This window comes from Porites lutea, chromosome 2 (assembly GCF_958299795.1).
Source record: "Porites lutea chromosome 2, jaPorLute2.1, whole genome shotgun sequence".
NCBI classification, from domain to species: domain Eukaryota; kingdom Metazoa; phylum Cnidaria; class Anthozoa; order Scleractinia; family Poritidae; genus Porites; species Porites lutea.
The window spans coordinates 18,457,433-18,477,007 of record NC_133202.1 but is presented as its reverse complement, the minus strand read 5'-3'; the positions used below and the strand labels follow the sequence as shown (position 1 = coordinate 18,477,007).

The window sequence follows — 19,575 nt, the reverse complement described above, 5'->3', positions numbered from 1 at the left end:
AGCGAGAATCCGCTGTACAATTGCGTGACTGAGAACATGTTTGCGTGTGTCTCGGTGTTCTTGAATGCGTTGGTTAGAAATGTTACAATGTTTGACTTAGGTGCCAGAGTTCTAGATTGTCGAAATGACCATTTGTGACACGAGGGAAAAACCCTTGAAGAAGCAAATGTTACTGGAAACGTAGCCAAGGTCAAGTGCATTATCAGAAAAATGATGCGTTTTCACGAAAGACATGGAACTCACGTAGAGCTTTCACCTTGTAAAACATCTGCAAAGCGCATAAAGAGCTTTGCTAATGCGGTCGTATTCAGTCATCGACCTCTAGTATTTGGCGAGACATTTCTTTTTGAGATCGAAGAACAGGAAAAAGACTGGTCTGGTCATGTGCGCTGCGGAATAACAACTCACAACCCGCAGACGATTAAAAGCGTGCCACCGTATTTACTGCCTGACATGGCGCAAATGGGAAGAACTTGGGTGTTTGCCATCAAATCCACCATACAAAAACCATTAGGAGATGAACAGCTTAGGGACTATGGAAGCCACAACTTTCAACGGCAAGAGGCTGGAGATAAAGACACTAACCCCGTGTTCTGTGGAAAAAAAGCACGTGAAATGCAACTCAGACCCACTGATGTTGGGTCACGTATAGGAGTTAAAGTTAGTCCTTCTGGAGAATTGTACTTTTTTGTGAATGGTATTAAATTTGGGCCCTGTGCTCTTGATGTTCCCGTGGATAAAGATCTGTATGTTGCTGTTGATGTTTATGGAACAACAAAAAAGGTGCAAATCATCCAATGTGGAGGTCAGATTATAACTTTTGACATACAGTATTGAGATGACACCCAACACACCACTGCAGTCAGCCCAGAACATTTTTGAAAAGGCTCTTTTTCACAAAAGGCGGCAAAGTGGGAGGGTGGATAAACCTGATGAAAATACTTAGGTTAAAAAACATTTACAAGAAAATTGCTAAGAATTTCCAGGGTCTTACCTTCAAGCGCGCAATTGGTGAGAGAAATCATAAGTGTGGTAACCATCCCGGGGGGTTGGGGGGGGGGGGGGGGGAGGAGGGAATCCCTTCTTTGGCCTAAATGGTTATGTGCCACTGAACAGGGTTTGATTGTGAAATATTTGCTTTCAAAGTTCGGCATGTGCAGAAAGCAAAATTTCGAAGTAGTTATTGAGTTTAAAAGTGACTCAGCACTCTTGACTTTTTCTTTTTGCCTTGTCTCCTCCCCTCTCCTTTTGCTTTTCTTGCCTCATTTTTATCTTTTGCTGGAAAATTAGTAGGCTTCAGTTTGGTGGGAGAAGTTTTTGGAAAAGCTTTTAGGATCTTAGATGAAAGGAAAAGTCACTGGGTTCAAAATTTTCATGGGAATTTTCAGGTCAATGTTTCATGGTTTTTTTTGCCTTTTTTGTGGTCCTCCTTGACTGGGTCACTCTTATTCTGGTATTTTTAAAAAAAGATCTCTTCAGCCTGCATAAGGTAGATGACAAAGTTGTTCTTGCTGTTAAAACTGATGAAGTCACAAGCAGTAGAAGGGATGTGGTTCAGCACGGGTGTTTATGGGAAGTTCAGGGGTGAATGGGTTAACCAAAAACATTAAAATTGTCATTTGCCTATTCTTTCACCCAATTCGGTATTTTATGGTCAGATTTGTTTGTTTTAAGCTTAAGAGTGCATTTTTTTTGGAAAACTTAGTACTTTGCTTAACCCATTTGCTCCTGGGAATTTGGCCAAAAAAAATTGTATTGAAGCCAGTTGAGTTGTTTTCTGGTCACTGTCTGGCTTTAAAGCACTAAAACGTATGACAAAGCCATTCACAGGTTGCTTACTGTGCAACCTTCTGATCCAGATGCAAAATATTAGCTTGCAAAGTTGGGACATGCACAGAAAGCAAAATTTCAAAATAGTGTTTTTGAGACTAAAAGTGACACATATGGCAGTCTTGACTTTTTCTTTTCCCTTTCTCTCCTTCACTCTTCTTTTGCTTTTCTTACCTTTTTTGCTCTTTCCCTGGGCATTTAGTAGGCTTCATTTTGATGGGAAAAGTTTTGGGGAAAACTCTTAGGATTAGATGAAATGAAAGGAAAGGAAATTGGGTAGCTTAAAACGATTTTCATGGGAATTTTAGGGTAAATGTTACATGTTTTTTTTGCCCTTTTCTCCAGCCACCTTGACAGAATCATGCTCATTCTTCATGGTTTTGAAGAACTCTTCACCCAGCACAAGTTAGCTCACAAAGTTGTCCTTGACCATTAAAATTGATGACATCACTAGGGGTAGAAGGGATGTGGATCTGTACTGGTGGTTACAGGCAGTTCAGGGGCAAATGGGTTAAGGAAGTGTATAGAGGTGACATGTTTGGAAAATTTGAATGTGGATACTGGGGCTCATTCATTCATTATTTTTTTAGCAACCAATGATTCTTGTCCAAAACAGGATCAGAGTTTAAAGGGCTCAGTGGCACACCACTACCCAAATTTTCCTTGAGCATAACTTCCAAAAATGCACGAAAGATTGTGTAATTTGGCATAAATACACTGTGGAGTTGTTGTGGTTTAATTTTATCCTTGGTTTGAATTTTATTCCTCCTTGTTTAAACTCATTTAAGTATACATTACTATAAAATACCCAGAAACAGAGGAAAATGAAGTTTAAACCAAGGATAAAGTTGAACCGCAAGAAAGGCATTTTAGCAAAGGAAGGTTTTGTTCCTAGTTTACAATTACTTAATTGTAATTAATAATTTACAATTAATATTTTGCTGTATTGTTCACATTCTCCTCAAGAAACAGACGGCTGTTCCATTTTGACTTAAAAACAAGTGCAAATATTTTTCTTTCAGTTCCCACACTTGTCGACTTGTGCTGTGAAAACATCCGGAAGTGTGTGGTGAGCCAAGCTGATCTAAACATTCTGCCCATAACATCACAGCTGAAGAAGTATATTGCTACATTTTAACCAAATAGGAGGATGACAATAGAATACTAGTATAAACAAAATCTGAACCATATGCAAACTTTGAATGCAAAAGTATTTATTTTTAATGTTGCATTTTAGATAGGGAATGCAAGAGAGGCTTCTTTGGCAAAGAAGTAAAACTATTAAGTAGATTTTACATGTGTATAAATTTTTAGGTCAGGATCAAACAAGAAAAAAAAAACGCAAAGGTTATTTTTATTTAGCTCAGGGTCAGAAACAACAGACACCTTAGCAATATTCCCATTATTTTAGATGTGTTTGCCAAAAAATGTTTTTTTCCAGTTGTGAGACACAAGTGTCATGTTTTTTTTCTTATGTATTATATTATCATTTTTTTATTAAACCCTTGGTATAATAAGCATCTCCCTTGGTTGGTCCTGACCTCATCCTGGTAGAGTTTCTGCTCTTAACGGTGACAGGATATTTAATACTCTTAAAGCAGCTTATAGGAAGTAAACAGAGAATATACCTAGCACCCCAAAAGAAGTACTATTACTACCTCATTATTAACCTTATGGCCTGTAGTCTAGGTAGGTGTTTTGTGCTCTCTAAAAGAAATCTGTTCCCAAATATTTTAGGGTATACACATTTATCTCTAGGGTGTCAAGTAATGCACTTTTGTTTCATTTGAAATGATAAATACAGCAAAAATCTCTGTTTAAACATCTACCTATAGCTCATGCACTAGTGAGGAAGCAAATTACTGTTTAGAACCAAAGTACGTGAGAAATTAGGCTAAAAACAAATTTCCCAAATGTGGAAAAGATTGTTAAAGTTAAGCAGCAAAGATAAAAAATTAATAATAATTATTAAGATGAAAAAGTGTTACAAGATTGAAGAATAATAGTTGATGTATTATAACATAATGGGCATTGATGACTATATCTATACATGAACATGACAGATTATAAGTTTGTGAAAATGGAAGAAACCTGCTTAGAAACCTACTGTACACTAATATCAGAGGAAATAATTCACTCATTAAGGGCCACAACATCTCAAAAGAAAATAAATGTGAGTACATTAATATAAAAACTTTGGTATTTACCCTACATGCATACTTGAAGCTAACACCTTCATGAATTAGAAACTGATCAATTAAATTGAACAGGCTGTGATGTCGGTCGTCGGAGCAGATAACAGGTAGTTGTGAGGGACATGAGACATCTAGCACGCTGAGCTACATTTTGTAACTCTTTACTCCTCGACCATGTCATGGGGGGATGTGATGCCATTTAAATCAAACCTATTTGGTTGAAATTTTGCATACTATTTATTTCTGATGACTTTACAAAATTAGATTTTTTGTGAACTTTTCTTTAGTGACTATTAGGAGTAAAGAAAGCATTTTGACCTTGGCTTCGATAAAGAACCTGAAACACCTTGCAAGGATCTCACTGACAAGTCCTAACCATTGGTTATTACTACCAGACATAACTAATCGATGATCAATGACATCAATTGGTAATCAATGAGTAATCGATGAGAAATCAGTTGATTAGTCATTGATTATTGGCGATGATCAATGAGTAATCGATGGGTAATCCAAGCCCAAAAATTTTGTGGCCTATCGATTACTCATCAATGACATCGATTACTCATTGATGTAATTGATTACTCATCGATGACCCATCGATTACTCATCATCTATTATACTGCGCAGAAAAGACACTTTTCTTGCTTTCTTGTACCATTTTTTTTCCGTTTGTGATTCTTTTATCTGTGTTAGATGCATTTTTCCTTGTGTCTGGAGATCCTGAAGATCCTGCTTTACAGGAAAAAGGAAACGAGCTGCTTCATCAATCGCAAATAGGAGGGCAAAATTTTTGCATTTGCAGAAAGTGACCCTTGAGGCCTTGTACAAAGACAGCAAGTATCCATCGCACGGAGTTATTGAAGAATTTGCAAAACTGAACAACCTTGACGGGGCAACCGTCAAGGTATGGTTCAACAACAAACGGCAAAGAGATACTGGAGAACCTTCTGAACCTTAATTTCCATGTACTACTTAAGCCGAAAAGAATAAACCTGGAAACATCTGTTTACATTTAAGTTTTTTTCATTTTGTTTTTCTTCGCCAAATATGTTTGCAACCACGAGATGATATCGATGAGTAATGGATGAAATCAATGACTAAACAATGCAATCAATGACTAATCAATGACCAAAAATTTTGTGGCCTGTTGATTAGTCATCGATTACTCATTGATCATTGGCAATAATCAATGACTAATCAACTGATTACCTATCGATTACCTATTGATTACTCATTGATTTCATTGATGTCATTGATGTCATCGATTAGTTATGTCTGGTTACTAGCAATAAACCAACTTCTTAAATAATGTAGGAAATATTTAAAGTGATAACTTGTGCTTCGTAAGCTCTCAGCAAGAGGGGCAGATCAAGGAATTTGATTGTGGGAGACTAATTTCACCTCAGATACAAACTGATGATGGGGAATATGGGTGTAATACATGCAGTGCATAAGCACAAACAAAAGGAACCACCACCAACCTACTCCCCTAAGCCCTTACCTACAGAAATCTTCCTCTTTTGATCCAACTTCTGAGTAAACAAATTTTGTCAATTCCTTTAGGTATTACTAACTCCTAACTGACCTTGTACTTCGAATTAGTGTTCATTAACAAAAGTAATTAACACAGGGGTTTCACTAAGCACCGACGACTGATGAAACGCATCAGCGACTTTGCTTAGAGAAGTCGGCTACTTTTTTCCCCAAAAGAAGAAGCAACTAGTTTGAATAATGTCATGGACAAAAATAGCATTTGTTCGTGCAAAAATGTACATCACTTAGTAACAGTGAACTACTGGCCCCTTGTTGATACAGTCGGTTACTCTATTCAAACCTGCTGGCTACTTCAATTTTTATTGAAACCCCTGGTAACAAGTTATATATATTCCTCTGATCAAACATTTATCTCAAGGTGAAAATTTACACAAAGCAGCCTTGGCTATAAAGTACATGAGATGAATTCAAATGAATCTTTTTTGACATTAATTTTAGTGTCAAGAATGTTGAGGTTTGACAGTTCTAACCACTATAAAAGTTATACCAGAGTACTGTGTCAGTCTCCGTTCCTTGTGAAGTACCACTGCTGAATTTGTTGTTTATTACTTGATCAATGCATAGTGTTGATTACCAAGAGTTACATGGTACTGTAATATCAAGAGTACCACATTCTTTGTGTGGTGAAGCCGGCTGATAGTGCAGCTGTTTTTGGATCTTTTCCACTCATACTTGGTCCATTCATTGACCCTGGTGTGCCATCACCACGCAATACAGCAATACACTTCCAGTTGTCAAGGTAGTTGGCTAAGAAAAAAACATTGCACCTTTGAATGACAAAAAATCTAACGAATTTAAGCTTAATTCATATTTCTGTGTATGCATTTCTTAAAAATGCCAATACACGTAACTACCAAATCTAATTTTGCGACCAGTGAGTGTAATGTTGAAAATGTATGTTTTTCATAGATGGTCAAACCATCTGTCATTCAAAAACTCATTTTATAATCCATAAAGAAAAACAAAAGAAATTTTAAGTTTATTGAGTGTCTGATAAGGACATGGCTAAACTTTAAATCCAATTTTTAAGACCAAAATGATCCCAAATCTAAATATATTAATTAGTGCAAGGATGATTTGATTGATATCAAAGATTTTGAAGCCATTCAGAAAACTTGTAGTCTTGTATTCTCAGGTTTAAAATCTCGAGGCGAATACACTCCTGCTTGTTTTTTCAACAGTACATATTCCACTACACACACACACTTTCACACACACTTTATTATTATTAACAATCTACATTTACATAAAGTCCATAATTTTTCTGCCCACAAATAGCAGGTGCTAGTCGAGGTGGGCGGAGATAATAGTAGTAGCACTATGTCTCCCAGACAGGTAACAGAGGATTAACAATCATGATATCAACCTAAGACTTGAATTCCAAACTTGTTAATGGTAACTTTAATAGCAGGGTTGTCAAAAGTAGCCGGCTGCCAGAGGAAATCGCCGCCTACTTGGTTAGTATCAGCTGGCTTTTCTGCTTAGCATTTCTTTATGGATGGCATTTTTTAAATAAAATATCCCTGGACTGGCTGCTTACTTTGACAACTCAGCCGTCTACTTCAAAACTTTCTGACAACCCTGTTAAAAGTCCATTCCTTGAGATAACTTTTCTTTCATTTTGACATTCTAGTGGTAACTCTTATTCAAGTTGTTGCTCATTCATGTTGTACCTTTCCACAGTCTCACACATCCATCATCCCCAGATGAAGCTAAAATGGTACCTGTTACATTCCACTCAACCCTCCAAACCTGAAACAAAAATCATCTCAGTCATTCTGATGGCACAAAGGTCCAGGGTGCAAGTGACATCTTTGCTGGAAATAACAAGTTGCTCAAAAACATTCCTTATTAATTAAGTTTCACAATCATACTTTTTTTAATAGCAAACCTTAGTATGAGTCACAATGAAAAGAAAATTCTGGGTTTTTTTGAAGAAAGGAAACTGGTTTATTTTTTGGTGGGAGAATAGCCTAAATATCAGGCATTTCTAGGTGGAAAGGGGAAGAGAGATGTGAAAAACAGAGACAGCAACCCCAACTCCCCACCCCTCCCCACCCCTCGGGTCTGATACCCACTACTGGGAGTACTGAATGCACTGGGAAAGGGCAAGACAGACACTTGTAGTTGTTTGTTCAATTAATAAAATAATATTCCACCAAAATTCAATGAAAAGCATTATATAAAAGCATTAAAAAATTAAAATTTGTTCTACCTTTCAAAGAATGGTGTTACACTAGCTAAGCCCCTACTTCCAATGTTCTAGACCATCTGTCTACAAAAGCCACTTAAATACTGTACCTTTATCCTCAAAGTGGCTGTTGAAAAGAGGGGCTTATTTATTTAACTGAAGAAATAAACTATGTTTCTAACCTGTGATTCATGGTCACTGAACTGTGCTGCCAGGCTGATGTCAAGTTTGGATAACTTTCCTCCTGCACCACTTCCCTGGTCTCTATTACATTCCAAACAAGAAAAAAGAATAACATTTAATTATATTTCTACAGAGTAAAAGGTTTAAGAATACATTTGTATCTTTTACTTCTTGAGAAATTAATGTGGGAAATAATGATTGCATGATAGGGTCTTAATAATATTAATCATCTGGTTAAACCAACTTAATTAATGGTACATTATTTTGGTAAGCATTTTGCTGAACAAAATAAGCCTGTTAATGAAGCCTACTGCAATGCTTGTCTCAAAAAAGCATAAGATAAACTGCTTTGAGTTTGTGCATTTTGTGTAATATGGTATAACACATTTTTTACAATTCAAACTTAGATGGCACTGTAAGAAATGTAACTATATTTCAGTCTTACCCATATGGCTTGAGCATCATTATACGAACATCTTTAGAAGCAATAGCCAAGAGATGATAAGACCTATGGTAAGAAATCATGTCAAATTATGAGATAAATGAATTGTGTATACAATGCAATACATGACAAACTGGTTATGAGCACTGGAAATGTATAATAAAATTATTATAAATATATATTAAGGGATTAGCAATAAATTATTCAATTAAGTTAAAGCCATTTACTTTATGAAAATTTTATAATGATTTAGAGCTCAGGTTTATCCACCTTGACTAGGGAAAAATATTATGCCCATTCCTTTTTGATTTTTTCAATTTTAATGACGGCATAAACCTTTTTTACAGTGAAATTTTAAAGCTTCTTAGTTGCAATCTAGAAGGGACCTATTTTCACTGACAGCCACATAGGAAATGCAAAGAAGTGATTGTCTGATTTATAGCGGAGCTCCGTGGAGCGGGGCACCATGGGTAAGAAAATTTGGTAAACTATAGATCCGAGAAAATTTGGTTATGACGTAGCGTACGCCCACCCGCCCGCCCGCCCACCCGTACACTCTTCATGTAAGCAGATGTCAAATGTCACAATAGGTCTTGCACAACTTGACTTCCCTCTTAGTTATGTAAGCCATCCGTATGAGTACGATTAGATTGACAGCTGTCAAAATCAGACATCCGCTGACAATTATCACATGACCATCTCATGGGGTCAGATGAAAGACCAGTCGTTTTGCCCCTACATATAAGCTGATATAATATGTCACACTTACCAATTCAACATAAAACGAAACTACGCCGGGCAAGGCTGTTGGCTGACAGTCGTTTAAAGTTATATTGACAAGCCAAATTAAGGTCAATTGACAGCTGTCAAAATGGGACATGTGCAGACCACTATCAGAAAACTAATAACGTGGGCTCAATCAGGTTCGCTTAGGTACACGATCTGGCATTTTCCACTACATGCCGGACGGATATGTCTTACTCACACTCGTAGTCTGTTAATTCGAATATTCGCCATTCTAATGAAGGTTAATTGACAGCTGTCAAACTAGAGGATACGCTGACCATCATCACCTGAGTGTATTGCGGGCTCATTTGTCTATCCATTGAGGTCACGTAGTGTTTAAAGTTTTGCGCTGATATCTTATTTGATCACGGGCTCAATTCGAAGCCCCATAGCTTAGAAAATCTATCCATCTTAGAAAATTCGGCAATCACGTGACCGTACACCGACCACCCGCACCACAGGCATACTAATGTTTAATCTCACACTTTCTAGCGAGTTTGGGAGCCTGCAACCTGATATTGTACATCCATGTTTTGATTAATTGACAGCTGTCAAAATAGTGTTTCTGCTGACCAGTATCGCCTGACCCTATCGCGGGCTCAGGTATTGACCCACTGAGTTCGAGTGTTTTTTTGAGGGTATCCGCTGACAAGTTGCTACTTTTCAATTAACACAGGTTCAAGTTCAATTTTCTTAAAATGCATATGAAATAAGTCGTGTTCATGAGCCGCACTTTTAAAATGTTGATTTCGAATTGACCTCGGACGCGAAAATTCAGCCGGCTTTTACATTTACATGCAGGGAAGGCAATATCACTATGGATAATCCATGCAATCACTTTTTACTTTTCTCACTGTCACGCGTTGATCACGCTCTACGTCCAATTTTTATGTTCTGATTGGTCAAAATTTGACAGGTGAGTTCATGCGGAAAATTTATGCAGCGTCTGGAAACTTGCTTACTGATAGCTGGAGCTGACAGAGTTTTGTGTCATCTTGTCTTGTGATGTTTTAAACTATCTTTTTCTACTTGGTGTACAAAATGAAATACAGCTGCTATCAAGATTGTTCTGTAATTCATGGCTGTCTTGTTTATTGCGCTTTTTGTTGACAAATGCACCGCTTGTCAAAGTCATTGGAAATCCGATTTCGGATGGCATCATTTTCAAAAATGAGCTTACTCACTTGCCCTTGCTTGAGGCGTAAGAGGGTTGAAAAGTCTCAAGCGATTCTGGAACTTTTGATGACCTTCAGAAGCAGCATCTCAACTGGTAAGCCTGAGCAATTATTGTCTTTGATGTGCTTTTTTTTTTTTCGGTTTCCTGACGTCGAGCGTATGGTTTATGCGGCTTAAGTTTATACACAAGCAATGATCTAACCTACAATAGTATCAGGTTTAAAAGCCTTTAGATATTTTTTGACCGCAAATTCAAAGAAAAGGTTCCGAAGATTATTTAGTTATGGTTTTGGATGTAAACAGAAAGCTCTGAGCGATTTTCTTGCCTCAGGTTCATCTTGAAAAAGAGCCAACACCGGGAAGCCGGCTTAAAACATAAATAAGCTTATGCTTACCTGACTCATGATTTTCAGAGACACTTTACTCTCAATACTTCTCTTCGTGAATGAAAATTATTGTCTCTGTACATGTTTGACTGAATTATATTTATTTTATTGATTGTTAGTAGTCTCTCTCGCAATTTTTATCGCTGCACCGGTTGTATCCAGTCGAACATAAACATCGCATGCAGGAATACTCAAAACGCCGCGCGTAAATATCACTCGCTTTTAAAGATTACACATAACCAAACCATACACAGTTTAATAAAAAAAGGGAAATAAAACCTAAACATAATAATTTCTCTATCATGTTGAAGCGTAAATGGTAACTCTATTAATCGCACTGCAAATTTGGCGCCTGTCAAAAGTGAGAACCCGTCCGGCTGGCCGAAAAGTGATTTTGGGAATTTTTTTAGCGTTTTCATTAAAAGCCCATAATTATTACCCTGTATATCACATAGGACCAGATTTTTCTAACTCAAAAGTCCCGGCATTATAGAATTCTCTTCATGAAAACGTTTTATAATTCAATGCTATAATTTGTTGTGCAAAGGAAGCGCGTGCTTTGATCGTCGTGGATATTGAATGAGTGCAAATTCTCTTGCAGAATTGTGAAAAACTGCAGAATTATAGGTTTAAATAGGGCAAAAAAGAACAAATTCTGTCCGAGGTCTGTATGATAAAAAAGGGCCTCATAGTACTGTTTACCTGAGACGTGGTGAGTAAAAGTATGTTTAAAAGGCTGGTTTACACGCCACCAGATTCGTCGCCAAGATTTACTATAGTAAACTAAACTTGTCGAACACAAAAAATCCGCCCTCATTTTTTATTTTGGCCTCTCTTTACCTAGGAATGCAACGTGTAAATTGGCTGCCACCAAGGACTATCGTGGCGCATGTGTTTCTTAAAATTATATTTCGGGGTTGTCCAATTATCCATAGTCTCTCAAACGGAGCAATGTTGGAGAGACTGGTGAATGCCACATTATGATGCAACAGCTAATGTAAATACAATACACGAATAGGTAGGTCTATTTGTTTTCCAGGCCTAATCTACTGTGATCGAACATGATTGCTATTTTTGGGTGTACAAATAAGACTATTTAATAACTCGATGTAAAAGCTGTTTCACTCTTGGACTGTCAAATTATTTTTCTCTAAAATCACTTAGCCTTTGCCTCAAAAGTCAAATGAAGGTGCCCTGATCTGTGGATTACAAGTTTATTGTTTGATTTAAATTATGAATTTATATACGGGAGCTTCACTTTTAGCCCTGGCTAAATCTATATATTAAAGCTTAAAGAAGAACAAGTAAGTCATTTACCAGCAGGTAGCCAAGCACAACTTATATTGCGAGTTCTGCTGTGGTTGAGTACTGAGCAACATGCTTGGAGTCGTTCCCATTCCCAGTTGAGTGTTTTGATCATTTGACACTAAAATAATCAGATTTCTAAAGTCACCTTCCAAGATTTGGTGCAAATGCCACATCATTGACAGCATCTGTGATTGCCATAAGAGTTTCCACTCTGTGCCACTTTCTAAAATTAATTAGAAAAATTGACTTTTTATAAAAAACAATGGTATGTTATGTTCTCTTTTCAAAAAGAGTTTGAATATCTCTTTTTTACAGTGTTTCCTTTCTGTTATTGCCATCAGAATATAGATTTAAGTCCCTTGGATAATAATCAAACCTTCACCAACATGCTTCTTCAGGATCAGGTCAGAGTTTTAGCTGCAGTACGCTTGTACATGTATCTACCTGTTGGCTTCATCATATTCATGTATTTGAACTTTCCCTCCTGCACTTGGGTTAGAATCATTGCTTCCAACAGCAAGCATTGGGGCATGCATCCTTAAATACAAAGAACAGCAATAAGTAAGATAAAGATCTACGATCTAAGTTCCATGTTTATTGTTTATGTAATGATGCAATTATTTACAATTATTGTACTGACCTGCAGGTTGCTAAGCTAATTGTGGAAGGTCAGTCTAACAACTTCTATTTTACACTATTGGAAAGAGTCTAGACTTTTTCATGTGGAAATGTTCTGAATTAATGAGTGTGCAAAATTTAGTGATGTACAAAATAAATTCAAATAATTATATATTGGTACATTTCTTTTGTCTACATCATGGATAAAAAACGTTTAAGACATACAGTAATACAGCCTCATAAAGGTAGGTGACCTTACAGAAACTGTTTCTTTATACCTTGATAAGTTCCATGACACACAGCTACAGCTCAGTTTGTGTTGGATTTCATTCTAAAATGAAAAATATATTTTTGTTAATCCTTGTTATCAACTATTACTGTTTCTATTACAATGCAGTAAGATATCATTTTATTAAATGGTGCATTGGTAAAACAATCATTAAACTCTAAGAAGCATGGTATAATTAGTTTACTACATTGTATACTGTGCCCTTCACTATTCTTCATCTTGTTGATATCCTTACATATATAGCAATAAAGCGATGTTGAAACACCTTGCATGAATTGAAATTGTACAACTGATGTATTATTTTTTATAAAATGGAGTAAACAAGAAATAAAAAATACAAATACAAATACAAAGCAAGGAAACTGTTGTATGGAAAACAGACCTGCAACTGCCACTGACTTAAGTTCATAATATCTGGTGCTTCATAAATTCTTACTGTTCCATCCTTTGAACATGTAGCCTGAAAAATAAAAAAAAATTCCATTCAATGCCTCTTGTACAATTTGGTGGAGGTGAACATTGTATCTTTTGAATACTACAATACTGGTTGCTGGCTTAAAAATCAGAGCAAATTAAAAGAAAGCAGCTTTGTTAATATTTTTCAGGTAAACATTAAATTTTGCTCGTTGTCAGGGAGCAAGTTAAGGATGGCACAGTTATGAGAGCACTCGCCTCCCACCAATCTGGCGTATGCTGAAATCCCTGTTACAAGTCAAAATTAAATTCAGATTGAAATTTTTTAACCCAGGTTGATTTTCGGTTTGCTTTTGTCTCCTAGCCCTGTGAATTCACGTATTAGGGCTAGCAGACAAAGGAAATAGGGAATCAACCTAGGTTAAAAAAAACTTTAACCTGAATTTAATTTTGACCTGTAACAACTTTGTTATTGGTTCGTTCTTTGCTCTGAGAGGTTTTTTCCAAGTACTCTGTTTTATCACTCTCCTCAAAACCAACATTTCCAAATTCCAATTTTGATCCAGAATCCATAGACCATTAAATGATTTCTTAATAAATTCTAAGTGCTTACAATGTCAATTCAAATGAAACTACTTATTTCAACTACATAACACATTTTCAGTTTCATGCAACATAGCATACGCAAAACCTCATATGCAAAAACCCATACACAAAACCTGACAAAATTGTTCATAAGTCAGATACAATTTTCCTACCAGTTGCAGTCCTAAATGTTTTGGGGCAAATTTGACATCTGTCACAGAGGTCCTGCTGTCCACCAAAGATGTTCTTTTTACCTTCAAAATAATCATCCATATTGTGCATAATAAATATACATGGGTCCTCAGCAAGAGCGATAAAATTACTAATGACTGGGGTGTGGTCAACATGTAAACAACATGAAAGTTAGCTTACCCAGTGACTCTGACCATGTGATATACCATCACCAGTACCTACAACTAAAACAAATTTTAAATAGATTTAACCTTTTGCAGTTTAGTTGTTGACATGATATGAAAGAATATTCCTACAGCCTGGAAAAATTCATATTCATTCTTGCATATCATCCCTTCATATTCATCCATAGCCTGTGGTTAAGTTCAAGAGGCAAAGAGAACACATACATGTAGGTGAGTGGTGAAACCATGAGATGAGGGGGGAAAGAAGAGCTTGCAGCAATCACTAAAGGATTTCCATTTCCACTTCCCAAAGTGAAATACTGCTGGCTGGAAAATGACATGCCACACATTAAAAGTACCTCCAATTAATTTTGATCAACCGAGTTGGTCGTATTTATGGAGGAATGATAACAACTCTACATCAATAAATCAGACTGCACATATCCCTAATCACCTGATCAATGATATTATTATACTACACTAATACCTACTTTCCAGAAAGAGAGAATACTCTGTTGATATTTTTTGAGCCCTTACCTTGTTCTTCCCACACAGCAGCTGTTCTATCAAAAGAACAAGATGCAAGCACCTGACCAAACTCAGGGTGAGCCCAAGTAACTTTCCACACTGAGCCTGAATGTGTCTGAACAATGGCAAAGAAAAGTATTCACATGAAATGTACCTCACATAACACTTGTACATGTAATTGATATCCATGAAAATTATAGTACCAATATAAAAAGCTCTGACACATCAAGACAACTAAGCAGAAGAAACAATAATTTGATACATAATAAGAAAGTTATAATCATTGCTAAGAATACAGTTTAACTGTTTCTTTACTGTATCAAAGAACTGGAAACTACAGATACCTTCCAACTAGCTGTGCAGTGCCACTGTCCATCTTCTCCGAGATCCCATACCTACATGTACGTACATTAACAGCAACAGTTTTAGAGATCTTGCAAAATTTTAACGAATTAAAACAAGTCAATGCCTTTGGCAATCAACAAAAATTTGTGGAAGGGACTAAAAGCCCAGGGGGGTTCTCTGGATTTCAAGTGACAGGGATGATCAAATGGGGGCAACAATCAAACCCAAAAAAATCCCTAGGGCTTCAAACAAAATAAAAAAAACCCTGGACCAAAATTTAACCCCCCAAAAAACTTCCATGCTGCATTTCCGAGTCATAAAGCATTCACTACAGCAAAATGAATAATCGTGATAAACGGAGACATTAAAAAATGAATTGAAGTGTTGGTTTACACCCCTGGACACTTTGCAGACTATTGACATGATTGATTCTACCGTATTTATTCGACTATAAGCCGATCTCGGCTATAAGCCGAGACCCCAAACTTTGAACGTGTAGACTCGGCATAACGAGAACCAAAAATAAATCGAAAACACCCGGCTATAAGCCGAGAACCATTCATTATTACAAGACTGAATTGTTAACTACGGGAAAGCCTAACATTTTCGGAAAAAAATCACATTGATTGTCATAAATGAGGCTTAGACGATAACACACGCGCGTATACAAGAGATGCAATGGTGATTTGTTATGCAAAAAGCTTCCGTCTTAGAAAACACACGCGAATAAATAAATATTACCCGTAACTAACTATTCAATTGAGAAGCAATGAATCATAACTCAGATGAATTAATGTGATCCAAAAAATTAAATTTAAAACTAACTGTGTTGTTAAGCGGCATCACCAGTACCTAGACATCCGTGGCGTCTATCAAACAATCTCGTGCTCGGAATCATTTACTTCAAGTCAAGTTGTCATCATGCCCAAGGCTCGTCGCACGTCATACAACCTTGCGCTTAAACTTAAAATAGTCGCCGAAGCAGAAGCTGTTGAAAATAACTCTGACAGTGAGTCCATGGTCCGTCGCTGGAGGAAAGATCAAGCGAACCTTTTTAATGGCGAGATTAAATTGTCAGCGAAACGGAAGACGATGGGATGCTTCACGCCGAAGTATCCGGAGCTCGATCAAAGAATACTGGAATGGTTTACAGAGCAGAACAGCCAAGGTAAGTTTTTTGTCGAGCATTGATTTTGTGTTTTAAAACAACAGAAACAAGACCACGAAATAAATCAATCAGCTGATTGCAGAGTGAATATGAGTTGAATGCGTGACTCTCAAAACTATCGTAGTATCATGTGACAACATTGTGCATGAAAGATTCTCATTGGCCAGTTTTCACAAATGTCAAAACAAATTCAAGATGTGTCAAATTTTTAACCTTTCGATCGTTTGCCTGGATCGTTTGGTAACCTTCTCACTTCGTTTTACATAGGAATAGCCGTTAGCGGATTGATGCTACGTCTAAAGGCAAAGGAATTCAGCGAGGATCCTGAGTTTAAAGCGTCCCTCGGCTGGTACCAGAAATGGAAGCGCCACCATTCCGTCAGCCTTCGCACCAAAACAACACTCGCTCAGCGTCTCCCAGAAGATTTGGAGCAGCAAACAGTCAAGTTCCATCGATTTGTAATCACATCCCGTCAGCGTCACGGTTATTCCCTATCAAGAATCTTTATCTTTTCTGTGAAAATACATTAAATTTATCAAACGCCTCCTTTAGGAGCCACCACATTCTTAAAAGTTAATAACCAACGATTGCATATTGTGTTTCTTTACTTTAGCTCGGCTTATACGTAAATACATCTCGATTTAGTAGAGTTTCCATGCGCCGGAAAAAAATTTTTTTCAAAAACTTTCGGCTATAAGCCGAGACCCCCTCTAGAGCCCAAATTTTAATTCACTTCAGTTTTAGTTTGTGTAAAAATCGCTCGGCTTATAGTCGAATAAATACGGTTTTATGAAAAAGATGCAATGTAATGCATTAAATATTAAAACAGTCACTTTATTCACAGAACTACATGCCTGCATACACGGGAACTATCACGAATCTTCAGATTGTTTTGAATACCCAAAAAATTCCCTACTTAAATCAAGCCACCCAAAAAAATACTTGCCAAAATTTTCCTTCCCTAAAAACATCCTGAAACTGGAAATTTCAAACCCAAAAAAATCCTTCAATCATCCCTGTCACTTGGAATCCGGGGTATCCGGACTAAAAGAACTGTACAGTACGGCAAATGATCCCCAACCACAAATGATCCCGAGACTGCAAATGATCCCCAAAATGGACCGCAAATGATCCTCGACCGCAAGTGATCCCTAAAGTCGACCGCAAATGATCCCGTGAAAAGTTGAGGAATGGAATGGATTTTATGGGACTGATTACAAAAAAGGACTGATTATAAAAAAGAAACCTTTTTCTCTCGCCTTTTAAAGAAAAAGGGAAGGAGGACGCTACATCTCAGGTCATTTTATACAAGGCGAAAAAAAAATGGAATAAATCTGAAAAGGTATGGTATTAACCGTATACTTCTTCTTTTGTCGATTGCTTCAATTTTCTTTCAAGAATGTTTCATCTTTTGAAAAATTTAAGACAGGCAGGACGTTGCGAAGAAAAATTATTTTAACACCTAGAATCTCAACTTTTCTACTGAGGAATACAAAGCCGGGCACCCTCTACCTAACAAGAGCTTTATTGACTTTACTGATCTTTTTGAAAGCGTGAAATTAATCAGCCGGAATATTTCATTTTGATTTTTTTCTGAAGTGTTAATTTTACGTGATAAACCGCAAGACATTTGTTCCTAACTTAGGTGCCCGTTACGAAACAAGACATGATTTAACATAAACACAAGTCAAAATGTCCCCGAACTTATCAATGTCCACAGGTTTCGGTTTATTTCGAAATAGCAACTTTCTTACATCTCATGAACGTGTTGTGAATAGTTATATTAGCGTTTTTATGTATATTCATTTGTTGTGCTTTGCTGAAGACATTTACCAGGAATCTAAACCTGGTAATGAGAAACGCAAAGCCAGGTAGGCAGTAGTTATCGCGTGACAAAATATCGTAAGAAACCGTCACATTCACGGACTAAAACAAAATCGCTTATAATTATTCGGATCCAGGAGGCACTTAGGAGAAAATTAAACAACCTAAAACCCTTATTTAGCGGCAATGAAGAGCACTGCATTTCAAACGAGGTCAAAGGAAATTCTCTTGCATCAAAGGGCAAATCATGCCGACCAGAAACACAATAACCGCAGAAAATGCGTGTCATGACCTCTCAATATGAAATAAGCGGCAAAAATCATATTTGCTCAGTCAAAACGTTTTCCTCAGAGGTATAATCTACCCGCCAGAGCCGGAAAAAAGTCATTGGAACAAGCAGCATTTTAGCATGAGGTAAAAGTCGTGTGTTGCCTACCGACTTCGTTTTTACTCTTGAATGATTTTTTTCATTTATTTTTTATTCATATATTTATTTGAGAAGTAAAATTTGGCTTTTAATCTGACTTATTGTAATAATAATAAAATCGACACAATGTTCCGCTAACTTGAGTCCAAGTCATTCCTATTTTTCTTTCGGGATCATTTGCGGTCGACTTTGGGGATCATTTGCGGTCGAGGATCATTTGCGGTCCATTTTGGGGATCATTTGCGGTCTCGGGATCATTTGCGGTTGGGCATCATTTGCGGTACTGTACAGAACTCGTCATTCCCTCTTCAGGTGCCAGGTACATGTACCCTACAAGGCTGACAATCCAGCTCCTTCTACAACCAAAGTAGTTGACGTGTTTTGTCTGTGCTTACTGAAACCTCTGCATTTCACTACTGATTTACCCAGAACACGGGTGACACCACTGTGTTACTGGGACTCAAACTTAGTCATAGTCTTGGACCTGGGACTTTCATTTTTGTACTGTTAGTATTAAATATAGCTGGCCATGTAGATGGTTTCTGGCGCGAGAGATCACTGAACCTGTCAAGAGTTGTGTAATGTCAAATTTTTACCTTTACACTTTGGTCACTGGAACAGGTGGCCATTCGTCTTCCATGATAATCATAGGATACATCATGAATCAAATCTTTGTGTTCAGCAGGAATCTCACGGGCGACAAACATGGTTCCCGCGCTCAGCAGCACAAGGCAACTACACAAAAATTAACAAGGATTTTCTTTCTAAGACATTCAGTAACACCAAGAACACACTTTAGAACACGTTACTTTGATTTTTAAACTTGCTGGTTAATGAGAGAAGACGAAAAGTTGACGCAAAGCCGGAAGATCACGACCAAGCAAGCCGATTCTCGACGACGATTTCCGCCAGGCGTATCATGCCAGGTCGGCGAAACTGGGTAGGAATTAGAGGTCACGTGACGCTTTCG

At 37.2% G+C, this 19,575-nt stretch overlaps 2 protein-coding genes across 2 annotated transcripts; one reads left to right on the top strand and one right to left on the bottom strand.

Annotated features, from left to right (window-relative positions):
* Nucleotides 1-50: 50 nt before the first annotated feature.
* LOC140927939 (neuralized-like protein 2) lies at nucleotides 51-4,024 on the top strand. The gene is made up of 2 exons (XM_073377648.1): nucleotides 51-805; nucleotides 2,853-4,024. Exons 1-2 carry the CDS (start codon nucleotides 211-213, stop codon nucleotides 2,966-2,968), a joined length of 711 nt encoding a protein of 236 aa, XP_073233749.1. The 5' UTR covers nucleotides 51-210; the 3' UTR covers nucleotides 2,969-4,024.
* Nucleotides 3,025-19,507, bottom strand: LOC140927936 (nucleoporin SEH1-like). The gene is made up of 13 exons (XM_073377642.1): nucleotides 19,202-19,507; nucleotides 15,186-15,236; nucleotides 14,851-14,956; nucleotides 14,330-14,373; nucleotides 14,131-14,211; nucleotides 13,341-13,418; nucleotides 12,948-13,000; nucleotides 12,496-12,588; nucleotides 12,197-12,274; nucleotides 8,399-8,461; nucleotides 7,953-8,034; nucleotides 7,253-7,331; nucleotides 3,025-6,326 (listed from the first exon to the last, which is right to left on the bottom strand). The coding sequence occupies exons 1-13, from the start codon at nucleotides 19,310-19,312 to the stop codon at nucleotides 6,178-6,180; spliced, it is 1,068 nt and encodes a 355-aa protein (XP_073233743.1). The 5' UTR covers nucleotides 19,313-19,507; the 3' UTR covers nucleotides 3,025-6,177.
* Nucleotides 19,508-19,575: the final 68 nt, after the last annotated feature.